This window comes from Epinephelus fuscoguttatus, linkage group LG22 (assembly GCF_011397635.1).
Source record: "Epinephelus fuscoguttatus linkage group LG22, E.fuscoguttatus.final_Chr_v1".
Lineage (NCBI taxonomy): Eukaryota > Metazoa > Chordata > Actinopteri > Perciformes > Serranidae > Epinephelus > Epinephelus fuscoguttatus.
In genome coordinates, this window is record NC_064773.1 from 3,100,957 (window position 1) to 3,124,132 (window position 23,176).

At 40.4% G+C, this 23,176-nt stretch overlaps 1 protein-coding gene across 1 annotated transcript in view; it reads right to left on the minus strand.

Moving 5' to 3' along the window:
- Positions 1-4,549: 4,549 nt before the first annotated feature.
- LOC125882595 (calcium-activated potassium channel subunit beta-4-like) overlaps positions 4,550-23,176 on the minus strand; it is a 31,334-nt gene continuing 12,707 nt past the window's right edge. The window contains exons 3-4 of the mRNA XM_049566384.1: positions 10,518-10,645; positions 4,550-6,004 (exon numbers count right to left, since the gene is read on the minus strand). Of these exons, the coding sequence (XP_049422341.1) occupies positions 5,680-6,004; positions 10,518-10,645 (453 nt within the window). The 3' untranslated portion in view covers positions 4,550-5,679. The remainder of the gene's footprint in view (positions 6,005-10,517; positions 10,646-23,176) is intronic.

The window sequence follows — 23,176 nt, forward strand, 5'->3', positions numbered from 1 at the left end:
ACTCGGCTGCGTGGCAGAAAACTAATTTAGTCTGAGCCTTTTAAAGTTTTACAACAATAATTACACTTTTTCCCAGAGTTTAAGAAGAAGACAGAATATTGTACAGGAATTCAGAAAATGACACTGAAATCTCTGTGTTTCATTGAACAAAATATTGGACATGCCGGTATATTGGTTCCCAGCACTGCTGTTCATGGCAGGCAGTATGATCAGTTGGTGTCTGGTGTGCATCACTGTCGACCGTGATGTGTTTCCGATGCTACTGTTATGACCGTACCGGCTCGAGTAACTGACAGGAAGGTGGCAAAGTGAACCCAAACTGACACAGTCATTCAAGATGACACTAACAAGGGTTTATACGGACTCCAAAAAACAAAATATCATGTGCACCAACTGTGTTGTAAACAATACTGACTAACAAACATATTTCACGTGCCTCGTAATGGATAAATCCAAATGTAGTGTCTTTGCCTACACACAGAAGCTGTGAAAAGATTTAATCAAAATTTAACACCACATCTGCAACACCTGCTGCTGTTGATCAGCTGCACCCAATTTAAATAGGTGTTTGTGTCGTTTCTGCTTTGTAACCAAACAGCCAATCAGATTTACAGCAGAGAAGGAAATGTTTCAGCTGCACGACAACCTGTACAGAAACTTTCAGCTGAACCAAACATGGTGTCCCCTGTTACTTTCACCTGTGGAGAACAAGCGTCTGCAGACACTGTAAATTTAGAGACATTTTAGTGACCTGATGGTGGCGGAGTATCTAAACTGACAGGTTGAACCTGCGCTACACTTTAAGAGAAACTGCTCCTCCCCAAACAAAATGGTTCCTCTACTTTCAGCTGCTGTTCGATAGGTAAAAATAAAAAGAAGACATAATTATGAGGCCTTATTGCTTATCTAAAAACAACTCAACAAAAATACTTAAAAACAGCCCAATTTTAACTGACAGTTAAGAGAATCAGAACTAAAAGCATTTTATATATTGTGTATAATAAAAGTCTTATGTCTATAATAAATGTTGTGGAATTAAAAGAACAATATTTTCCTCTGAAACGCAGTGGGGTCTAATAATGGAGCAGCATGAAAAAAAAAAAAAAATTAAATCAAGCACAAGTACTTCAAAGTTGTACTTAAGTACGGTACTTGAACAAATCTTATTTGTTATTTTTCTACCACTGTTTGCAGTAAAGTAATATTTACCAAAACGCTGTGATATTTTTGACTCCTCTACACCAGAATAAATAGAAATGTGACTTGTCTTTCATGGAGGACAAAAAATGAGACGATAAATAAATGTATAAATAAATAAATTAATTAATAAAATAAATAAATACCAAAACAAATATATAAAGAATAAATAAATGCTAAAATAATTATGGAAATAAATAAATAATGCAAAATAAACTCCTCCCACATTATTAAAATACATAAATGAATGCAGTTGTGCAAAAAAATTAAATAAATAAATATTCTATTTATATATATATATATATTTATTTATGCCCTGTTTAATCATCATGTTTGATTTATTTATGCGTGCATTTATATATTTATTTCAACATGTATTCATTAATTTATTTCTTTATTTTTGTATTTATTTCAGCAGTAATTAATTCCTGTATTTATTTATACATTTATTTATTGGTGTGTTTATTTTTTAATTTTCATTTAATTTTTTATTCTTGTATTTATTTATACATTCATTCATTCATTCATGTATTTGTTAATACTTGAGTCATTTTTTGTCCTCCATAGACTTTGTTCCAGTTTGACTTGAACTGAAGTTTTTCCTGTAGCATTTGCTGTGGTTGTGTCCACTGTGTCCTCCCAGTATAACCTCCAACATTTCGCTTGGGAGCTCCCAGTTTAACCTCTGACATTAGGGCCTGTGGTTTGTTCCTGCTGTCTGCAAACAGCTTCACGGTTCAAAGAGCTCTCACATCATTAACCAGGAGTCCCAGAAGCAACAGGAGCCACTAATGGGCCTCTGATGAGTCACCACTGTATTTCAATACATTAATAAATCATTAAGTTCAATTATTTAAATTGACCTCCGATGAAAATTGATTTAAAATTTATCCTCCCATTTACTTTTCACTGCCTCACATTCACTGTTTTCTTCATTATTTACATGCAGGAAATACCAGAGTGCATGTTCTCCAGCAGTTTGAGGATCCATTTTGGGATATGTTCTACTTTCTTGCACTAGATTCTAATTTAAAATATTACAGTGTTTGACCCACTATATTTATCTGCCAGCCTGTTAGTCTGCAGCATCATATTTACATTAAATGTTACTGAATTTAATGTCAGAGTCGTGAAAATGGGGTGATCAGATTTAACAGTGTTTGATTCAACTGAAGTACAGTGGAAAGAAAAGAGGCAACCCCCCCGCCCATAAAATATTAAAAATATACAACATTACTGCGATAATCACAGTGACCTTGACCTTTGCCAAATTGGAAGCAATTCCCTCAAATCGCATTCACTCCGATGGGACAAGCTGATGGACAGACAACCTGACAACATAATACCTCTGTCCGTGGCTATCGCTGGCGTGGAGGCATAAAAAAAATAATAATAAGCATCTGTGGTGTGACGAGGTTCATCCAAAAAAATGTAAAATGTAAATTTGTGACTTTAATTTCTGAGAAATTTTGAGTTTTTCAAATCTATGATTTAATAATCTCAGATTTTTTATTTGGTGTGATTTTTTTTCTTGTAAATTCACGACTTAAATCTCAGAAATTTCTAATTGGAATACTACCCTCTCCCAAGGCTTTGTATTTAAAAAAAAATCTTTTTAACCTAAAATGCCCTTAAAATGCTGTCCTAGATAAGGAAGAAAGCAATGACTAATTACTGAAAAAAACAAACAAACATGAAATCTGTTTTCAGACTGTAATTTTTTGTTAAGTTTAGTTATTTGTGGATGCGAAGAAATAAATTTGACATGTTAAACTCACGCAGGATTTGATTTGTATCGAAGTGCTGTAGAAGACGCTTGTTTATCCTCAGATATATATATATATATATATATGTGTGTGTGTGTGTGTGTGTGTGTAAACCCAAGAAAACATTAGTTATTTTTGTGTTTCTTCAACTCAAAACTGGGTCTGAAGTCCTTTGAGGCGAATTTGTGAGTTGTAATTTTGGCATACAAAACAAAAAACGGTAGCACTTTATAATACAGCCCGTGTTTTACGACGTAACTTCCCGTGTCTTACGGCGTAACTCCTCTAAGACCTGCCGGGGTCTTACAGTGGAACTGCTACTGTCTTATGCTGTCACTCCCAGTGTCTTATAATGGAACTTCATGCGTCTTACCTTGCACTTACTGGGACTTCCCGGGTGACTCTCTGACATCTACCATGACATTTTGGGGGAGCCTATATGGTTTAGTTTCACTTATGACTTACAGTGTAACTCGCTATGTCTTACAGTAAAACGTCTTACAGTCCAACTCCTTTTGTCTTACCATGTAGGCCTACTTATTAAAACTTATAACTATAAAATCAGATATGATTTACAGTTTTAAAATACACGAAAATCATACTGCAATATGTAACCTGTTTAATCACACAATGACAACTTCAGAGTTATAAAATATCTTTATTCTTTACCACGCAGACACCTGGTACTTACATGCTAAGTGCCCAAGACTTCCCCTGTAAGTACCAGGGACCGGGTTGTATTGTAAAGTGCACACTGTTCACCCTTCCTTACCATGCAGGTACCTGGTACTTACACTCTAAGCACCCGAGACTTCTGCTGTACCTACCAGGACTTTCCTGTAAGTCCCAGAGACCTACACTGTACTTATCAGGGACCGGGCTGTATTGTAAAGTGCACACTGTTCGCCCTTCCTTACCATGCAGGTACCTGGTACTTACACTCTAAGCACCCGAGACTTCTGCTGTACCTACCAGGGACTTTCCCTGTAATTACCAGAGACCTACGCTGTACTTATCAGGGAGCGGGCTGTATTATAAATTGCACACTGTTCACCCTTCCTTACCATGCAGGTACCTGGTACCAGGCAAAGTGCATACTGGTAAATAAACAGTCTCGGGTGCTTAGAGTGTAAGTACTAGGTACCTGCATGGTAAGGAAGGGCGAACAGTGTGCACTTTACAATACAACCCGGTCCCTGGTACTTACAGGGGAAGTCTTGGGCACTTAGCATGTAAGTACCAGGTGTCTGCGTGGTAAAGAATAAAGATATTTTATAACTCTGAAGTTGTCATTGTGTGATTAAACAGGTTACATATTGCAGTATGATTTTCGTGTATTTTAAAACTGTAAATCATATCTGATTTTATAGTTATAAGTTTTAATAAGTAGGCCTACATGGTAAGACAAAAGGAGTTGGACTGTAAGACGTTTTACTGTAAGACATAGCGAGTTACACTGTAAGTCATAAGTGAAACTAAACCATATAGGCTCCCCCAAAATGTCATGGTAGATGTCAGAGAGTCACCCGGGAAGTCCCAGTAAGTGCAAGGTAAGACGCATGAAGTTCCATTATAAGACACTGGGAGTGACAGCATAAGACAGTAGCAGTTCCACTGTAAGACCCCGGCAGGTCTACTGTAAGACAAGCGAAACTACACAACAGGTTCCTCTAAAATGCCATGTAGATGTCAGAGAGTTACCATGAAAGTCCCAATAAGTATATGGTAAGACACGGGAAGTTATGCCGTAAGACACGGGAAGTTATGCCATAAGACACGGGAAGTTATGCCATAAGACACGGGGAGTTACGTCGTAAGACACGGGAAGTTACGCCGTAAGACACGGGGAGTTACGTCGTAAAACACGGGCTGTATTATAAAGTGCTACCCAAAAAACAAACAAAAACTTAAAAGGTGATTTAAAAAAACAGCAAAGTAGAAGCACCTCGACTAAAAATGAGTGAATGAAAATGGTACCAAATTCCGAGAGTAAAGAAACTCAAAGCAATAGAGCGCTACAGTAAGTACAACATGACTCTGTCGCTGTCTTAACGGGATCAATGCTGCGGAGGGAAAGTCTTAAATATTGTACATGATCCCTCACACCTAAATAAAATAGGTAATAAATAGCTTAATGTTTTTAGAAATACCAATGGAAGAAACCCTCAAAGAAAGATTGCACTGAGCCTCAGAAGGTCGAGGAACAGCGGCTAGCCTGAAGAGACGTCAGGACTTTGGCTCTATTTATCAACACGTATGGCTACTGGGACTCAGAGGGAAAACTACATCGATAGAAGAGCTACAGTTAAGACCGCAGTAAAGAGCAGTAACGAGTCCTCGAGTGAAGTTTGACTCTTTTTTCCTGACACATAATTCACCGTACCATCTATCACGGCACTGTTGTCATTATAAGAACCCTCGTAACGACTCTATCACTGAAGAAATGCTGATTATAACCAGAGCACTCAACTCAGCAGCATCCAAGAGATCCAGTTAAAACCAGAGGAAAGGTGTCTTTGCTCAGATCTACAGGTAACAAAGTTGTTTCCTCTCATCCTCTCCTCATATCCTGGTTTTAACACTTCCGATCATAAACACCACACCACACAGCAGTGGGTTGTTGGTGGCGTCCTCAGCCAGTTAGTCGACTTCGCCCACCGGCTGGTTAGCATCCTGATTTATTTTCACGACGTGAAAACAGCTGTCTGTTTCCCTTTTAATGTTCCCGATCGCGTCGTCGCACTGGCACCGCAAACAGCGGCAGGGTCCTTGTTGGTGATGACGACTCGGGGTCAGAGTTTGTTGCAAGGGGGTCTTCGGCCTTATTGCCGCGGCGGTCTGAGGGACCAGCTGACAGGTCTTGGCACACTTCGTAAGAGCATTTCCTCTTCTGGAGAGCTTCGGCTCGAACGGCCAGGGAGCGTGCGCACACCGTCAGGAGCACAATGAGCGTGCCCAGCAGGAGTGACACCATCGGCCAGAGGACACAGTGCAGCAGGACGCTGGTGTCGTGGGAACGGCGCCACAACACGTCATCGGGCCTGAAATCACAATAAGGAAAAAAAAAAGAGAATTGACAGCTGGTCTTTCATTACTCTAAACTTTATTTTAGTTAATTAAATTCAGTTTTTTGTACTTTGCAGTTTTTTTTTTAATATTTTTAATTTACTGCCAGTTAAACTCAACACTTCTACAGATATTTCACATTAAAAGACTATTAATCATGCACTTCAAACTGACAAAGCCTTAGCAACTGGGAAAAAATTCTAAAGAGAGCAGTAAAGTAGTTGGGGTAGAGAAACCAAGAGCAGCAGTGTTGTTGTATTAATTGAATAAGTGCTGTGGAAACAGACATCATACTGAATTTATAAAAATAATGGATAAACATGGACGAAGTGTTACGTTTTCATCAAAAGCAAATTAAACAAATGAATAAGTAGTAAGTAATAAATAAATAAGGCACAAAGTTAGCATAGCATTAGCATGTTCATGTTGTGGGAGTTACATAACGACCAATTTTCCAATTAGTAACTGTTCACCAAGCTATTCAACAACCGCTAACATTGTACAAAGCTGCGTTAGCCTGGCTAACCTAACAGCAATCCAACATCAGTTAATGCGACAAAAAGTTTTAATAGCACTGACATCAGCTATCAAAGCATTAAGCTAACGTAACATCAGCAACTAAGTTACTTGTATTCCAACATCAGCTATCAAAGCATTAAGCTAACGTAACATTAGCATCTAAGTTACTTGTATTCCAACATGAGCTATCAAAACATTAAGATAACGTAACATCAGCAACTAAGGTACTTGTAATCCAACATCAGCTATCAAAGCATTAAGCTAACGTAACATTAGCATCTAAGTTACTTGTATTCCAACATCAGCTATCAAAACATTAAGCTAACGTAACATTAGCATCTAAGTTACTTGTATTCCAACATCAGCTATCAAAGCATTAAGCTGACGTGACATTAGTGTGGCTCAGCTATCTGTAATCCTAATCAGCTACTTGGCCTCAAAGTAAATGTTATATTAATATAAACATAATGTTAGTGTAGCTAATCAACTGGAAGTTTAACATTTTTTAAACAAGGCGTAAAGATAGCAGAGTTCAGCCGCTGGCATTGCAATATTGGCAAACAGGACAAACAGTTAGCAGGGCTAGCAGCAAGCTTGTTCTATTCATTATCAAAAATTATCTGTACTGTCACCTCCCAAAGATGGATTACTTATTTCCCAAGAGAAGCTTTGCCTCTTTTAATTAATATTATCATCCAAAAAGTTCAAAGACACAAATGAAAAGTTGGAGGTTTCACAGAAGACTTTTGGAATACAGCCTAACCTCCCTGTCACCTCTGAAATAACCTCATAAATCAAGTGACTAACTGTGTTTTCCTTATCTTTATAAAAACCCTCTGAGTGCTCCAGTTCTTTTTCTGTAAAACACCATATAATATCTTATCTGCAGCATCAATGGGCTCCCACCGGGCCCTCATTTATGAAGCAGAGTTTCTTCATTCTGATCCTTCTGGTGCAGAGATAAAAATAAAACGAGACAAGGTCACAGGTAAGCATCGTCAGTGAAAAATAGGAGGATTAAGCTGACACGCTAAAGGAGATCTGTGTCTCAACAATATTCGGTCACAGTGTGAAAAAGGGGAGCTGTGCTTCTTTACAGGACGACATAACCTGAATACAAAAGAAAAGGTTCTTTATACATGAATCTGCTCTTTTATATGTACCTTGCCTTGCATCCTCCAGGTTACAGTAGAGACTGTTATTTGTGTGTGATATTTTTTCACATATAAAATTGTAGTCCTATGTTGAGACAGTTAGATGTGTGAGGAGCAGGTGGTACTGAAACTAATAAAACCATAATTACTGCTGTTCCCATTTCAAAATGCTATTTTAATGATGCCCTGAACATTTCTTAAAATAGAAACACAGGAGTCTGCAGGATAATCTGACCGTGACCACTCTATGCTACGGTCATCACTTTGAATTATACTTCAAGTCTCTTCACCGGTAAATCATTTTTCCCCCCAGGTAGATTGGGCAGATTGTTCTAAACAGAGCAGGACCAAGTGTAAGTGGTGGAAGTCCTGAACTTAAACTGTTACTTCAGTAAAAATACAATATATATATAATATAGAATATTTTATTATTCGGTTTTTATAACTAATAAATCCATGTAAGAGCATTTTAATGTTGTAGTTCATCAACCTGGAGCCAATTTAGATACTTAACATACTACTGGGTAGATTAGTAGTGTAGTACTGGGTCTTTTCATTTCTACAAATCATATTATTTAAAAGTAAAAAGTAATAGTCAAATAAATGTAGTGAAGTAGCCTTAAAGTGTAAAGTAGCATAAATGTAAATGGTTGAGTAAAGTACAAGTATGTGAAAACTGAATTTGAGTAAATGTACATGAATGTATAAAGAGATCTGGATACAGCTTTGGAGGCGGGGCCCTGTTAATTCCTATGAAAGTTGCTGAGTGAAGCCAAAAGTTAATGTTGCTAACGTTAGCTAGTGCTGCACACTGTAAGCGCTGTAGCGGAGCTGAGGGGAGGCAAGGTTGTTCTGGAAAATGAATCCTGAGTCTTTTACAGAGAATTCTGTAATCCTGCTAGTGAAACGAGTCGTTTTGAGCAGGTTGTGCTAAAAAACTGTATCCATTGATTTACAGATTTATTTTTAACAATTAAGTCTATGGGGAAAAGTCTTTTACGGCCACATGGCATCACATGAAGAACTCCCAAAGTTGTAATTCCACTGTTTGGCTACTAAAGAAATTGGCTTGAAAGCCTGGTGCACTACCTCAAGGGATGCTGTGGACTCTGGTTGGGGTGCTGGTTGTTTGTTGACATTAGCAGACTCCATTTCTTAGCTAACGTTAGCTAGTGTTGCACACTGTTAGTGCTGTAGCAGAGCTGAGGAGAGACAAGGTTTTCCCAGGAAAATTTGTCGTCTCTTTCACCATGTAAGTCAATAGGAAAAAGTCTTTTGGGCAGCAAGGCATCACCTGGTGGTGTAATTCCTATGTGGCCATTACGAAAATTGGCTTCAAAGCCTTCCTGGGGGCCTGACTCAGAAACATATCACCACTGGTTCTGTTCTCATGAGTCTTAAGAGGACAGTTCACCCAAAATCAGAAATACATATTTTTCCTCTTACCTGGAGTGCAACAGTAGTTATCATTTTGGTGCAAGTTACTAAGTGTTGAAGATAACAGTTGTAGAGACGTCTGCCTTCTCTCTAACAAAATAGAGCTAGATGGCTTGTGGAGCTCAAAGCGCAGAATAAAAGTATATATATTTGAAAAACTAAACAGCAATGTCTCTTTCCAGAAATCATGGACTGTTTACTCAAGATGATCAACAGACCTTGTACCTTCTGTGTGGTGGTACGGTAGGCGGGTGTAGTTCGGTAGAGAGAAAGTTGTTCCTATGTGAAACTGCTCACAACAAGGTCTTTGAAGTGCGTCCTTCTACGCCGGGAGTGTTGGGTCTTGACAACGCAGCAGCCCATTTCAAAAGGTAACAATCCTTTCTGAGTGTAAGCAGTGCTGGAAATAAACTTACTTCCCTCTTTACCTAAACATCAGGAAACACCTCTCTGTCTCTGAGACAAATACTGTTGCTGGGGTTGCATTTTGTAGGGGGTGGGCTTGGGGTCCTGGTTACTCACCCTATTTTAGAATACTCAGGCCTGAGACCCAGAGGGGATGCCTACAGGTCCTTTGCGTCTAGGCTTGCACATCTAGACCTAATTGGGATACACCTCCAACCACCATGGGGAGGAGGCCTTACTTTAAGGTGGTGAGGAGGACCAATGCTGGTCAGCAGACGATGAATAATCAAAAAAGAATTTCCTTTTCAGTTAAGTCTCACTCCATTTATTTAATCAAGACTTCTAAGAGTAAATCTAAGAGGAAAAACTGAAAAGATTAAAAAATGTAAGGAGTGCAAAGTGGAGAGACCCCCAAAATACCCTGAGCTCTGATTCTGCTTGGCTTTTCATACACAGAGACAGAGGAACTCGCCTTCCTGTGGACATGACAATTAGTAGGACTGTTGCAAAGGTCTCCCTTCAACAGTCTTCACAAAAAAAAAGAGAGATTTTTATTTCCTGAACAGTGGCCTGTCGAAATAACTTCTAAACTCCTGCAACTCTGTACTGATTCAAAAAAAAGATTGTGCTTCTTTGTGTTTGAGAACTGTCACGATAAAGTTAATTTTTAATCTTCTGCAGAAGCATCTTGTGAAAAACGTCCATCAGAAAACAGCTCATAACGGACCGGAGCTGTAATGACTGTTAAATTGAAGTCGAAGGACCCTTCTCCTGTGGGGTCAAAGGTCGCGTGCAGCAAATTAAGGGTTCTGTCAAAAGATGCTCACATAATGCTGCAAGGTGCAGCAGCCATCTGCAATCTCCCATGGCAACAATGATCTGTCACCGCGGCGAACTTCACAGCATCACACATCCCCTGTTTCCAATTTACCTTTATCACACCTTAAAATAGAGCGTGGTGTAAATGTCTCACCTCCTCTGCTGGTTGAAGAAGCAGGTGAAGGACTGGCTGCTGACCTCTTTAGTGAAGTAATCCTCCCACCACAGAACGCTGTCTTTGTTCTTCTGGTTGTCCCGCTCACAGGGAGGGACGTATGAACACTGGGAGACACAAAACAGATCAATATCAACACCTGTGTCTTTAATAGATCAATGAAAGTAATCGGTTAAGGTGTTAAATCTCCTGCCGTTACATTATTTTGTCTCAGACTGATCAGATACGGACAAATGTTGGAGGATTGTTACATCACTCTGTTGTAGTGACAGTGATTACCCAGCAGGAAGTGCTGTAATAAGGTCACAACAAGGTGACAGGTTTGATCCTGATTGGCTCAGAGGGGGGTCGGCATCACTCCCTTGTTCTTTAGTTAAGGTTTAGTTTCAGCTTCCAAACATAACTTCACACACACACACACACACACACACACACACAAATACACACACACACACACACACACACACACACGCAGATTCACGTAGCAGGAGGTTGATTGGTTCCTAACTGGTTGCTGTGGATCAACTGGTTGCTATGGCAATGATGTGATTGGTACACAGAAGGGGGGGTGGAGGGGGAGTTGTGGTGATTGCAACCTGAACTCCATCGAAATGAAAGATGAGACAATAACTACTGCCGGAAAAAAACTGACCCAAAATCTCTGAAGTATACTCTCTGACTTCCTGTCTGTGTCTCTCAGCTCCACACTCACTCGGTCCTACAGAAGAGCTAAATCTTTAAAAACACAAACATAATTCTCAGTAATTTCCTAAAACAGCTGGACAGGAAAAAGCTCATTTACTGGGGACTATTTCCAGCGGCAGATTAATCCACATTTGATGCTTTAGTGAGTATTTGTGGCTGCAGGACGGTGTGTGTGGGATTGAGTCAAAATAAACTGCAGTGTGTGTTTAACACAGTCGCCAAAAAAGATGTTGGCATTGTAGATTTCTGCAAAGATACATTATATTTGTACCTTATTATGTAGCTCACACATTGAAACTGTTGTTTGGGCACAAAAAGAACTTGATCATGATTAGGGGCTTAAAATATACTGTTTAGGAGGCAAAATCTCCGCTGGAAAAGCAGCAATGTCTTGGTAAAGACACAACCGCTTTTCGTCCCACTATCCCAGCAGGAAGTGCAGCCATGCCTCGGTAATTTTACTGTTGTAAAATAAACTCTATTAAAAGTCTCACAAAAGCACCTTAGTTTGTCTTTACGCTGTTTTCACAATCACCAGCTGTGGTTTGGTTGAAATTAACCCTTAATTCATTGGGCCTTAAACCAAACGGATCGTACTCTTACGGGAGATCTATACCATCAGCACAGTTTCAAGGTTAGTGTCACAACATGATGATGTCACAGTCAAGCTGACCTTTGACCTTTTGGATATAAAATGTCATTATTTTATCCTGTTAGACATTTGTGTGCATAATCAGCATATGAATTCCTGAGTTTTTGACTGTAACAGCGTTTTTATTGCATATAATTCCACTTGCTATTATTGCTATAATGTGACAGTCACGCACTTAAGTAGTTGTGTGGTTATACCTGGGTTATTTGCTCAAGGGCGCCCTCTCTCAGAGGTAGTGAGTAAATGCCACTGCAAGCACTAAAACATTGCCTGTTGATGAGAAACGTGCCCAAGGTGAGTTGTCGAGCATAGCACTGTGAGTGAGTCACGAGTGGGTTGCTGAACTTTATGAGGGATAGAGTGTCCAGATAGCGACTTAATGCACTTTGTGAAATAGCTGGCTTTATGCTAACGTAACGCGCTGTTCTTTTGTAGCATGCTATGCGTGAGCTGCCTGTAATGAGCCAAATGTATGACTGACCATAAATATCCTGTTCCTGTTCAGGTACATATTTTTGTATTTTTATAATTGTATTAATAATTTGCTGTGTCAAAAATTTCACTGCTGGCATAAAAACATTGCCAGTTGGTGAGTAATGTGCCCCAGTGTGCTATGTGTGAGCTGCCTGTAATGAGCCTACAGTGTGACTGAGCAGTACATATCCTGTTCCTGTTCAGAGAATAAATGGCAGTGTAAAAATGACGACGAGCCTCCTCATTATTGACCACACAACACAGATTCCATACCTCTGACCACAAAATTTGAATCAGTTTATTGTTAAGTCCAAGTGGATGTTTGTGCCAAATTTGAGGAAATTCCATCAAGGCCTTCTTGAGATATTGTGGTAATCAGAGTGAGAATGACAAGGTCACAGTGACCTTGACCTTTGACCACCAAAATCTAATCAAGAATGTGATTGCACCAAATGCTAAAAAAATTTCCTATAGGTGTTTGGGGATTTTGCATTAACAAGAATGAGACAGATGAGGTCACAGTGACCTTGACCTTTGACAACCAAAATGGAATCAGTTCGTCCTTAAATCCAAGTGGACAGCTGTGCCAAATTTGCAACATTCTTTCAAGGCATCCTTGAGATATCGCATTCACAAGAATGGGATGTATGTCCGTCCATTAGTATGGACAACCCAGAAACATAATCCCTCTGGTGTCGGCTATCGCTGAAGGTATGAAAATTGTTCCCATTCATCACTTAGACACAAAACATGGGAACATGGGGTCCAGGTTAAAAAATACTTGAGGAGGTACTTGAGTAAATGAACGTCGTAGCGCGACATTCCTCTATTGTTAGCCTGTTGTCTGGTAAGAGATCTGGTAATTGTTCCAAAACTGCCTCTCCCTCTCTCCCTCGGTATGCAGCCATGATTTGAAAGTGAAGTATAAGATATAATGGACTCCCAGGTGTTACTATGGAGAACATTCAGAGAGACATTTGTTCAATAAACCTGTCCAATATTCTCACATATCAGGACATTACTGTCGTCTCACATGAGCTCAGAGTGATGAATGTGTCGACCACGGACATGTTTTATCTCCTCTCAGCTGTAAAAGTGCAGCTGATGTTTTTATGATCAGATCTTCACTGGATTAGTTTTTTCTGTCTGATTGCATCTCGTCCACATTAGTGAAGGTACAGAGACCGTCGTTGTGTGTGTGTGTGTGTGTGTGTGTTTAGGTAATTGTCAGCTTACTACCCCGCTCAGCTCGGCTCAGCAGCCATTCATCCCTCAACACCATTCATCACTCAGCCAATCAAACATGCCTCGCCCGATGACATCATAAGTGGGTCGCCCTGCCAGATGATTGCGGTTGCTATGCCAACAGGCTGAGGGTACAATTATATGTGTATGTGTGTGTGTGTGTTTTGGTGTCTAATAAATGGTCTAAATAAGATCAATCCAGAGTGTGTGTGTTGACATGTGGAGGGTTTCTCTGAGACGACAGGACGAACACACTAATCAGGATGTTGTCACAGTCCGAACACGCAGCACGTCTCATTTACTCTCAGGTGATGCTGTTACTGCAGGTGTTTGATATTCAAGGCAAACACACACTAATGCATTTAAAGTGTGTGTTTTTTATTTGGTTTGACAATCCTGCTGTTGTTATAATGAAACAAAGTCGGTAAGACTGAGACGTGACTGTGACTTTGTCTCATGTGATTTCTACTTGTTATTTATCTATCTGCTGTCTTTCTTTAATCTGTTTTTTAATCTAGTGTCTTATAAACCTTTTGAGAACAACAAATAAGGGATAATTCCCAACAAGTTGTCCATTATCAGCGATTAATTGACTCCCTGCAGCCAATCAGAATCAAGTATTCACCCAGACCGCGGTATAAAAAGGACATACGATGAGCAATGAGCCGCTGCTGTCCCACATAACAAAGACAACCAAAGTTAACTGTGAGCGTGAGAGCATCAATCACTTCCTGACAGGCTGACAGGTACAAAAACAGCTGATCCTGATTGGATCAGTCAAGGAGAGAAGTTCTTTGATTGGTCGGTAATGAAGACATGAACTTTGACCTGCTGGAAGTTTAGAAGCAGCAGAGTGAGAAAGAGGAAGCTGGTGTTGATGTACAACTAGAATTACCGCCTCAAAGTTGTATACCTCTGTGAACCAGTCAAGGTGGAGTCACAGTTTACATCCATGTCTGTCCAGAGAAGGGTTGAACATTAGCACCAGCCAAATGCTGGTGATATATGCTTCACTCATCAGCCAAAAAGACAAAGTAATCTATTGAGTGGCTATTTATTTTGGAATAAACCAGCCACATTGGCAGGTGTTCAAAAAAAAAAAATTAACTTCCAACCCTGGTCCAGACTCACATGCAGCCATGACAGTTGACATGCTTTAAATATGGATGTTGCTGCAAAGACACTACATATTCTAAAACATGGATGCTTCACACAGGTCTTCAACGTGACAGCACCAGACCCCCAGGAAAGCACCTTGCAACAAATTCTTCGCAGTGGTCACTGCAGCAAAAAAAAAATCCCCTGTGGCTCATAAAGCATTTCCCCATAGGCCATCATTGTAAAAGAGACGTCTGTAAAACTGTTGATGGGACACCCAAAACTGCAAACAAGGCAGCAGGACAATGCACCATGCCACATCACAAAAACTGCTCAGGAATGGCCCAAGGAACTTGACAAAAAGCTCAAGGCGTCAACCCGGCCTCTAAATTTCCTAGTTCCCCATACAACTGAGCATCTGTGGGACGTGCCAATACCCCAGACTTACTGCCCATCCACGGTGGGGCCTCTATGGATTGAACATAGCTCTGGCATGTCAAGGTATGGACACAGGAAGTCTGGATGCCCTGTGGTGTCTGGTACCAGATCTTCACAGCAGATCCTTCGAGTCCTGTGGATTGCGAGATGACATACGAGCATGTCCCAAGGATGCTCGATCAGATTTGGATCTGGGGAACTTGGAGGCCAGGTCAAGGCCTTAAGCTCTTTGTCACATTCCTTGGGCCATTCCTGAGCAGTTTTTGCATTGTGGCATGACACATCGTCCTGCTGGGAGGCCACTGCCATTGGGAACTGATGTTGCCATGAGGGGGTTTGCTTGGTCCGCAGTGGTGTTCAGGTGGGGGGTGCGTGTCAAGTGGCATTGTACTGTAACAAGATGATCAATGTTATTTACTGTGGAACTTAACCTTGAAGCTGTAAAACTTTTTAGCGTATGCACTAGGCAAACAACTCAATTGGAATGACTAGGCGCCATGTTGGCATCCGGTATCTGGTTATTATTAAACTCTATGGACAGCACAGATCTACACAATCAGCACCTAAGATTAGAGTCAGTCTGCCCAAATGTCTCCCCTTCTGCTCCTGAGATATGCTGTTAAAAATGGCCAAAAAAGTTTCTTTGCATAACGTTATTCAATTTGATTCATTTGTATTTACAAAGCTCAGTATGACAAACCACAATTTGCCTCAGAGGGCTTTAAAACATACGACATCCCTCTGTCCTTCAGACCCTTATGGCAGATAAGAAAAAATGCCCCCAAAACCTCTTTAAATGGGAACTTTGTCTTATCAGGTGGATGTTTGTGCCAAATTTGAAGATATGGAGGCATAAAAATGTCTCCCCGGCAGCACCAAAGATCTATACACTGGGTAGCAATCAGCACAATTTCACCAATTCAGTAACTCTCTGCACTTGGACTTGTGCAGCACCTTTCCAGTCACATTCACACACTGGTGGACGAGGCTACCAAACAAGGTGCCACCTGCTACTCAGCTTTTAACACACTCACACTCCGACAGAACAGCCACCGGAGGCAAATTAGGCCTCAGTATCTCGCTCAAGAATACCTTGACATGCTGGGAATCAAACTGCTGATCTTCCTATAAGCGGACAACCAGCTCTCCCTCTGACAGCTGCTGCCGTCTCCCCTTCTGTTCCTGAGTCTGTACGGATGACGGTGTTTATCTTCCCCCTGTGCCGCCAGCAGCCGGACCTCTGCTGCAACTGGTGGCAAGCCAAACACCGTTCATCTGCGCACACTGTGATGACACACAGCTGGTTGAATATGAGCAAAGTTTCCCTGCTTCCCTTCACTGGTTCCTGTGCAGCAGGGTCGGTCTTTGTTTCACTGTTATAATCATTACAAAGCAAAAGCAGCATGTGTATACATTCAGTAGGCTATATCTTCAGTAGCTAGCTAGCTAACCCTACACTTTTCAGGGTTTGATTTTGGTTTTGGAACAGGGAAGAAACGTATATCTTTTTCCAACCTCTCCAGGTAACAAGTATCATTAATACACGACGTGCCCCAGGCACAACATTTAGCTCCACATCCACAAAACCAGCCTGAAAATGAAGGAGATCTGAAACGACTGCATTAGAGTCTGTGTTGCTGTCGAACCCTTGTTGGAGCTGTATGATTGGTTAGTCTCGTTCAAGGGGTAGGACCGTTCAGTCACTTAACGAACCATTTCAGCCTAACCTCTTTGAGGCCTTACCAATATATTTGCATGTATAATCATTATGTATGTTAAAGTGAGTTATCTTCAGGAGTAGACTTCTTTTTCCTTCTTGTCCGATATGGTAAACATACACAGCTCTCAAACTAAACATTACACGTCCGTATTGATACACCCAGGACCTAAAATCTTTCTCTCGTATCAATTTGCCTCCTACATAAAGAATAACTCCAGACACTAAAATGTAAAAATACAAAGTCATTAACATCCAGACTGTCTGCTGACATTATCAGAGTGAGGCGGTGTTGCTGTCACACAACCTTATTATGAATTTAAATAGATAATCAGGATGTGAGTGTGTGTGTGTTTTGTGTTCAGTGACCTGCTGTTGCCTTTCTGTCTGACTCTGACTCTGCACACGGCTAAACAGATTAACATGAGGCCACATCCACCTGTCTGTCTCTCCGTCTGTCCGTCCTCCTCTGGAGGCTGGGTGAACAGGACAGTGATGAATCTGCAGGTCACTGTGTGCTTATTTAAAGCAGGTGTGTGTGTTTGTCCTGAGAGAATCAACCTCATCAGAGCTCAGCTGCTTCCTAACAAGATCATTTCCTGTAAACTACGAAATAAAACGTATTATTGTTATGTAATAGTAATAATGTAGATGTAAACAAACAAACAACGAAGGTTTCCCTCTGGGCTCTGGGTCACTGTGATAAACAGTCCTTACTATTGTCACTATTTTTTACAAACCAAATAATCAGTGGTGGTGCAATGGTGAAAATAATCAGCAGATTAATCCATAATGAAAATAATTATTAGTCAATAGTTTAAACTGAGCTCCACCTCAACATACTGCAGCAGTAAAATCCTGCTTTTATATTAATGCGTGAGTCAGAATCACCTAATGAGATCAGATATAACAGTCACAGTCTAATACTTTTAATACTTAAACTACATTTTACCAAATGCCAAATGGCCCTTTCTAGAGCCAGTGTTTGGTTTGTCCATTCTGGGCTACTGTAGAAACACGGTGGTGCAACATGGTGATAGACAAGGACCTGCTCCCTTTGTAGATATAAACGTCTCATTATAAGGTTACAAAATCACAACAGTCTTAGGGCCCGTCCCAATATCCCCCCTTAGCCCTACCCCTACATTTGTGCGTTCCCGCGAGGGGTAGTGGTGTCTCAATTCCTTTTTGCGTGTAGGGGGCATAACGAGGGGTAGTGGGTATGAAACTAGCCCTTCGGAGCGAAGGATTTCAGATGATGACTTGCCAGCGAGGGGTAGACGTCGCCATGGCTACCACCGAGCAAGAGACGGGGGAAAAAGTTCATAGCTAACGTTACCGTTGTCAGGTTGCTTGTTAGCTAGCTAACTACCTTGTCCTATCTGGCGTCTGTCATCTGTCCTGTTCGCGAATATGCTTTTCGTAGGTGGAATCCGGGAAAATCATGAATATTAATGAGGGGATAGACGGAGATTATCCTATCACGTTGGTTAAGTCCCTGATCCAATCCAAAAAGGCCAAAATCCGTCACGTGACTGCATCGCTCGCTCACGCTTCCCTGCCGGCTCGCGCTTCATCGCAGGGAAGGAGACTGCGATTGTAAGGAGATTGTAATGAGATTGTAATGAATATTTATTATTAAACTAGCGTTAGTCAAACGAATTTCTCTGATTCGCGTGTGTGACCACCCCTGTAAGAGGACAGGGAGGAAGCCAGCCGCTCCTCACGGCTTGGCTCACTGTGTGGAAGCCAATATGTCCCTAGGTGGAACACATTGATGTAATATTAATAAAAAATTTGAGAGTGCTAATTTTTTCTACCCTTCTACCCATGATTGTGATGCAGAAGTTGGACTGTGTAAGCCGTGTTCTATATATATCCATGATGTAGGCTACTAGTTTGACTTCAGAGTCTGATCTGACATGATATTATCCAGTTTTGCAATGCTGTGCGGGCTGATCTGATCACCTACCACAATTCAAATAGCCTAGGTCTGAGCCCAGCACATCAGAATAATTATTCAATATATAAATAATTTCTACATAATTAAATTATAGTAATGCAAGTAATTATTCAATATATAAATAATTTCTACATAATGGAATTATAGTAATGGCATAATTAAGAAGATGAACTATTTACAATGTAGGCCTATTAACACAGCCTAATGATCAAACAAAAGAGCAAACAAATGAATTTCTCTTATATAGAAATATCCAAGATTACAAAGGCAAACTAATCAACATTTCTCTCTAGCCTCACAATTTCGTTACAGCTGTTTGGTGCATGAAGGCGAAGTTGACATACATGTTCATTTCTAAGTAACAGCGGCAGACTGGCTGTAGAGAAGATATGAATGAAGGAATGATGACGTAGCTCTGGCTGGGGTGCGAGTTTGACTGACAGGCTGCCTGTCCAATCCTAGCGCTTGAGGGCGGGACTTTTGCAATTTTTTCCCAGATTCCACCTACGAAAAGCATATTCGCGTCCTGTTCTGCAAAATTGTCGGACTTTTCACATTACGATAACACGCCAGCTAGTATAACTACGCTGCCTCATAATGTTAGCGGGTTAGCTAGCTAGCAGAAGTCCCCTGTCGTCTGTCGTTCATCAAACAAAGCATGATGAATGCGGCAAATGTGATAGGTAGGATGAACTCAACCGGAGACTCCATTGTAGATGCCGGTTGGAAATGTAGATGGCTCACAACTTCATGTTGAAAATAGTTACGTATGCGTGAACGTAACCGACGTGATGACGTAGTGAGTAGTGTCCCAATTCCTAGGGAAAGATTTCAACCCGTACCCCTTGTTGCTTCATTTCAAGGGCTAAGGGGTAGTGGGCAAGGGGGGGTATTGGGATTGGGCCTTTCAGGTGATTATACACTAAAGAAAACATACTTATTATATTATATTCCATATCTGCCAATATATCCCCTTGAATCCTGCAAACTGGACCTTATTAAATCTAAAAATATTTTTAATGCAGAGAGGTGAGTGAAGCAGAGGGAGACAGAAGCTCCTGGCTGGGCAGGGACACACCAACGGCCCCCCTGATGTCCTGGAGCTCCAGAAGCTCTGCCTCATTACAGTTAATTAGTTTAACACACACACACACACACACACACACACACACTAGTGTAGTCATTCCTCACTGATTACATTAAGTATTTTTCCCCTGAAGAAACACATGCTTTCATAAATTAATAATTCTCGGTGCTGACCTTTTCAGCTGATTTGTTGTGTTTGTATTTTTATACTAATGAGATCCACATGTGGACACAGTGTCCTCCACACTGAGGACATCTCCCTTAAATGAGTCTGGGGTCAGAGTTCATTGTTAATATTAAAACGGTGGGTAAAGTCAGAGGTGCAGAGTGTCAGCGGCGCCCTCTGGTTACCCGTCGCTCCTGTCATTTACATTTATCACATAATTAAGTCATAAACGAGGAAATTACTTGGCGAGTAATTGGCTGAGTGAAGCCGCCCACCTGCCTTCATCTCCTCTCTTCCTTCCTCTCTGTCACACTGTGTTCACGTCGCTCTCTCGTTCCTATTCACCAGTTCACAGCTGAGAACAGACTTTAAACGACAGGAAGGAAGAGACTCAAATGAATCTGATGTACAGAAGTGAGGTTTCTGCTGCTGATGAGAGAAGACGCAACTTTATTCATCCTGAGGGAAATTGCTGTGCAGCAGTGCTCAGGAAATAAAAGTGCAGGGGTTGATAACGTTATTGATCAGAACATCAATGATCTTAAATCTCACTTCTTTTATGTGTTGAGTTTGATCTTAAACTAAAGTCTCAGTATGAGACAGCATTTGTTCATTTTAAACTTCTTTCATTAGTATTATGATAATTTAACCATCACATTTTAGGTTAACACAAAATTATTATTATATAATTATCTAACAGTTCATTAGCTTCATCTTCTCAGGGGTGAATATTTGTGTCTTTCCTTTATTCTCTGTGACTGTAAACTGAATATATTTGTCTTTTAGATCAGCATGTTGTCATTTTGTTTTCATTTTTTTTACCCCTATGAGCAGCATCTTCATTTCCTTTGTGTGTTGTAAAATAAAACAGACTATATCCAGTATGTAATGCAGAAGCAAGACGAGCTGAATGCTTTTAATTAGGACTCTCAAATGATTAATTTTTCAAATCACGATTAATTGCTGAATTTCAAAAGTTAATCCTGATTTATCGCATTTTAAAAATTTCATTATTTTACATTTCAGATTGGCTTCACTATAACTCGCAGCATTCACAGACAAACACTTGTCTTTATCTGAACACATTTTCTCCACAAATATGTTTTTAGCAAAAGCCTATTTACATTGTATGAATTAGCCTAGCAGCTAGCAGACTTTTCCTCTACTCATATGAAACCAGGGGCAACAGCAACATTTAACAAAGGTAACGTTACAAAATTCAGCTCCATTACAGCTCACAAGGTTCACTAACAAAACAACTGTCTTATACTAAACACGTTTTCCAAACAAATATAATATGCTAACGTTATTAGCACAAGCCTATGGCATTCTACATTGTATAAATTAGCCTAGCGACTAGCAGACTTTTCCTGTGCTCATATGAAGCCAGGACAAATCACACACAAGGCTTAAAATGCAGGTCTGCAGTCAGTTTCCACTTCCAGCTTCATCCACAGGTCTGTTCTGTGAAATTAAAGTAAATCAAAGCTTTGTCTCCACTGAGGGAAATGGTTTCAGCTTACAGAAATAAACAGGAGGTCTGCGGCACTGTGACGTTTCATTTCTGGGGAGGTCAGGCTACTACTGCGTAGGTTTCTGTTGTCTTGCTGCAGAAGCAGCTACAAGCTACACCAAAGCATCAGCTGCTTTTAAAATGCTTTTCTTTTTGGAGGATGCTCCTGCAGGTAGGTGGTTGTCAGGGAGGTTATCGCACCGCAGTGTGAAAGCAGCGTCAGTCACATAAACAGCTCTGTAGGAATGTTGTCTTTTTCAAAATAAGGGCAAGAACCAGAATATTAGGTGCATGTAAACATAATCATTGACGCAAATTATGTCCATAACTACCAAAATAAGACGAACATGAAACGCTCTTTCCCAGTTTTTAAAATGACTTTGCAGTGATTCATGTTTGGAGTTTTAATGTCACCCTGAGAGATTCAAACGAGACAAAATACAAACAGAAACCATTTGTTTTCACACCTACTGAATCCGTGAACACGGTGCTTCATTTACTGTGTGTGTGCGTGAATACACATACACACACACACACACACACACACACACACAAGTTTGATCTGTTTCTCACATTTTAATTAAAGCAGCAGATTTGCGTAGTTATCTGATCAGAAACACCGGCTTATCCGTTCCTGTTTAGAGACCACACACACACACACACTGCAGCAGTCGTGTGTGAAAACTCTGGTGGTCCATTTATTTTTTCTTCCAGCTATTTTTCTCTGTTCTCGTCTCCACAGTTCATTTTTGTTTGGACAAAAATGAAACGAACTCCTGACCCCAATAACAAAAGACGGTTCAGGAGATGTGTGTATGACTGTGTGTGTGTATGACTGTGTGTGTGTATGACTGTGTGTGTATTACCATGCATGTGTGTGTGTCCACCACAATAACTCTCTGGGAGGTTATCACACTGATGTGTTGACGTGTCTCGTCTGCTCAGATCCACCCGTCCATAAAGGGACATTCTGGCGATTCGCTCTTTATTAAAAGACTTAATTTGTTTTTTAATCATGATTAATTAAAATCTCACCACCATCTCTTTATACTGCTGCACTCAGGTAGTTATGTGTTTTTATTATGGCTTCCAAACAGCTCCCAAACGTCATACAAACAGCTTTGGAGACAATTATTTTACACCTCAGTTCATTTTCTCATCAGAGTGACGCAGGAACTGGAAACTGTTCTCTGAAGAACTCATCTGGCTGTTTTTACCACATTCACTCCAGCTGCTGATGTTTACTGTAATGTGACTTACGTTCGATCTAACAGAGCTTTCTTTTGGCATTAAATATAACTACATCCTCAACTCCATCATGCAGAGAAACTTTGTGGGATGATGTTATATTTCATGTCAAAAGAAGCTCTATTAGATCAAACATAACTCAGATCATTCAGGGTGAATATAGTAAAAACAGCAAAAAAAAATTGGGGGATTTGTTTTAAGTCAGTCATTACAACTGTTTTAGCCTCAAAATGTCAAATATCTTTCTTGAGCAAAATGGAGGACATTTCCTTAATTAAAAAAACAAAGAGTAACCTAATCGCCTGAATAAATTTGAATTTTGGTGCCACAATC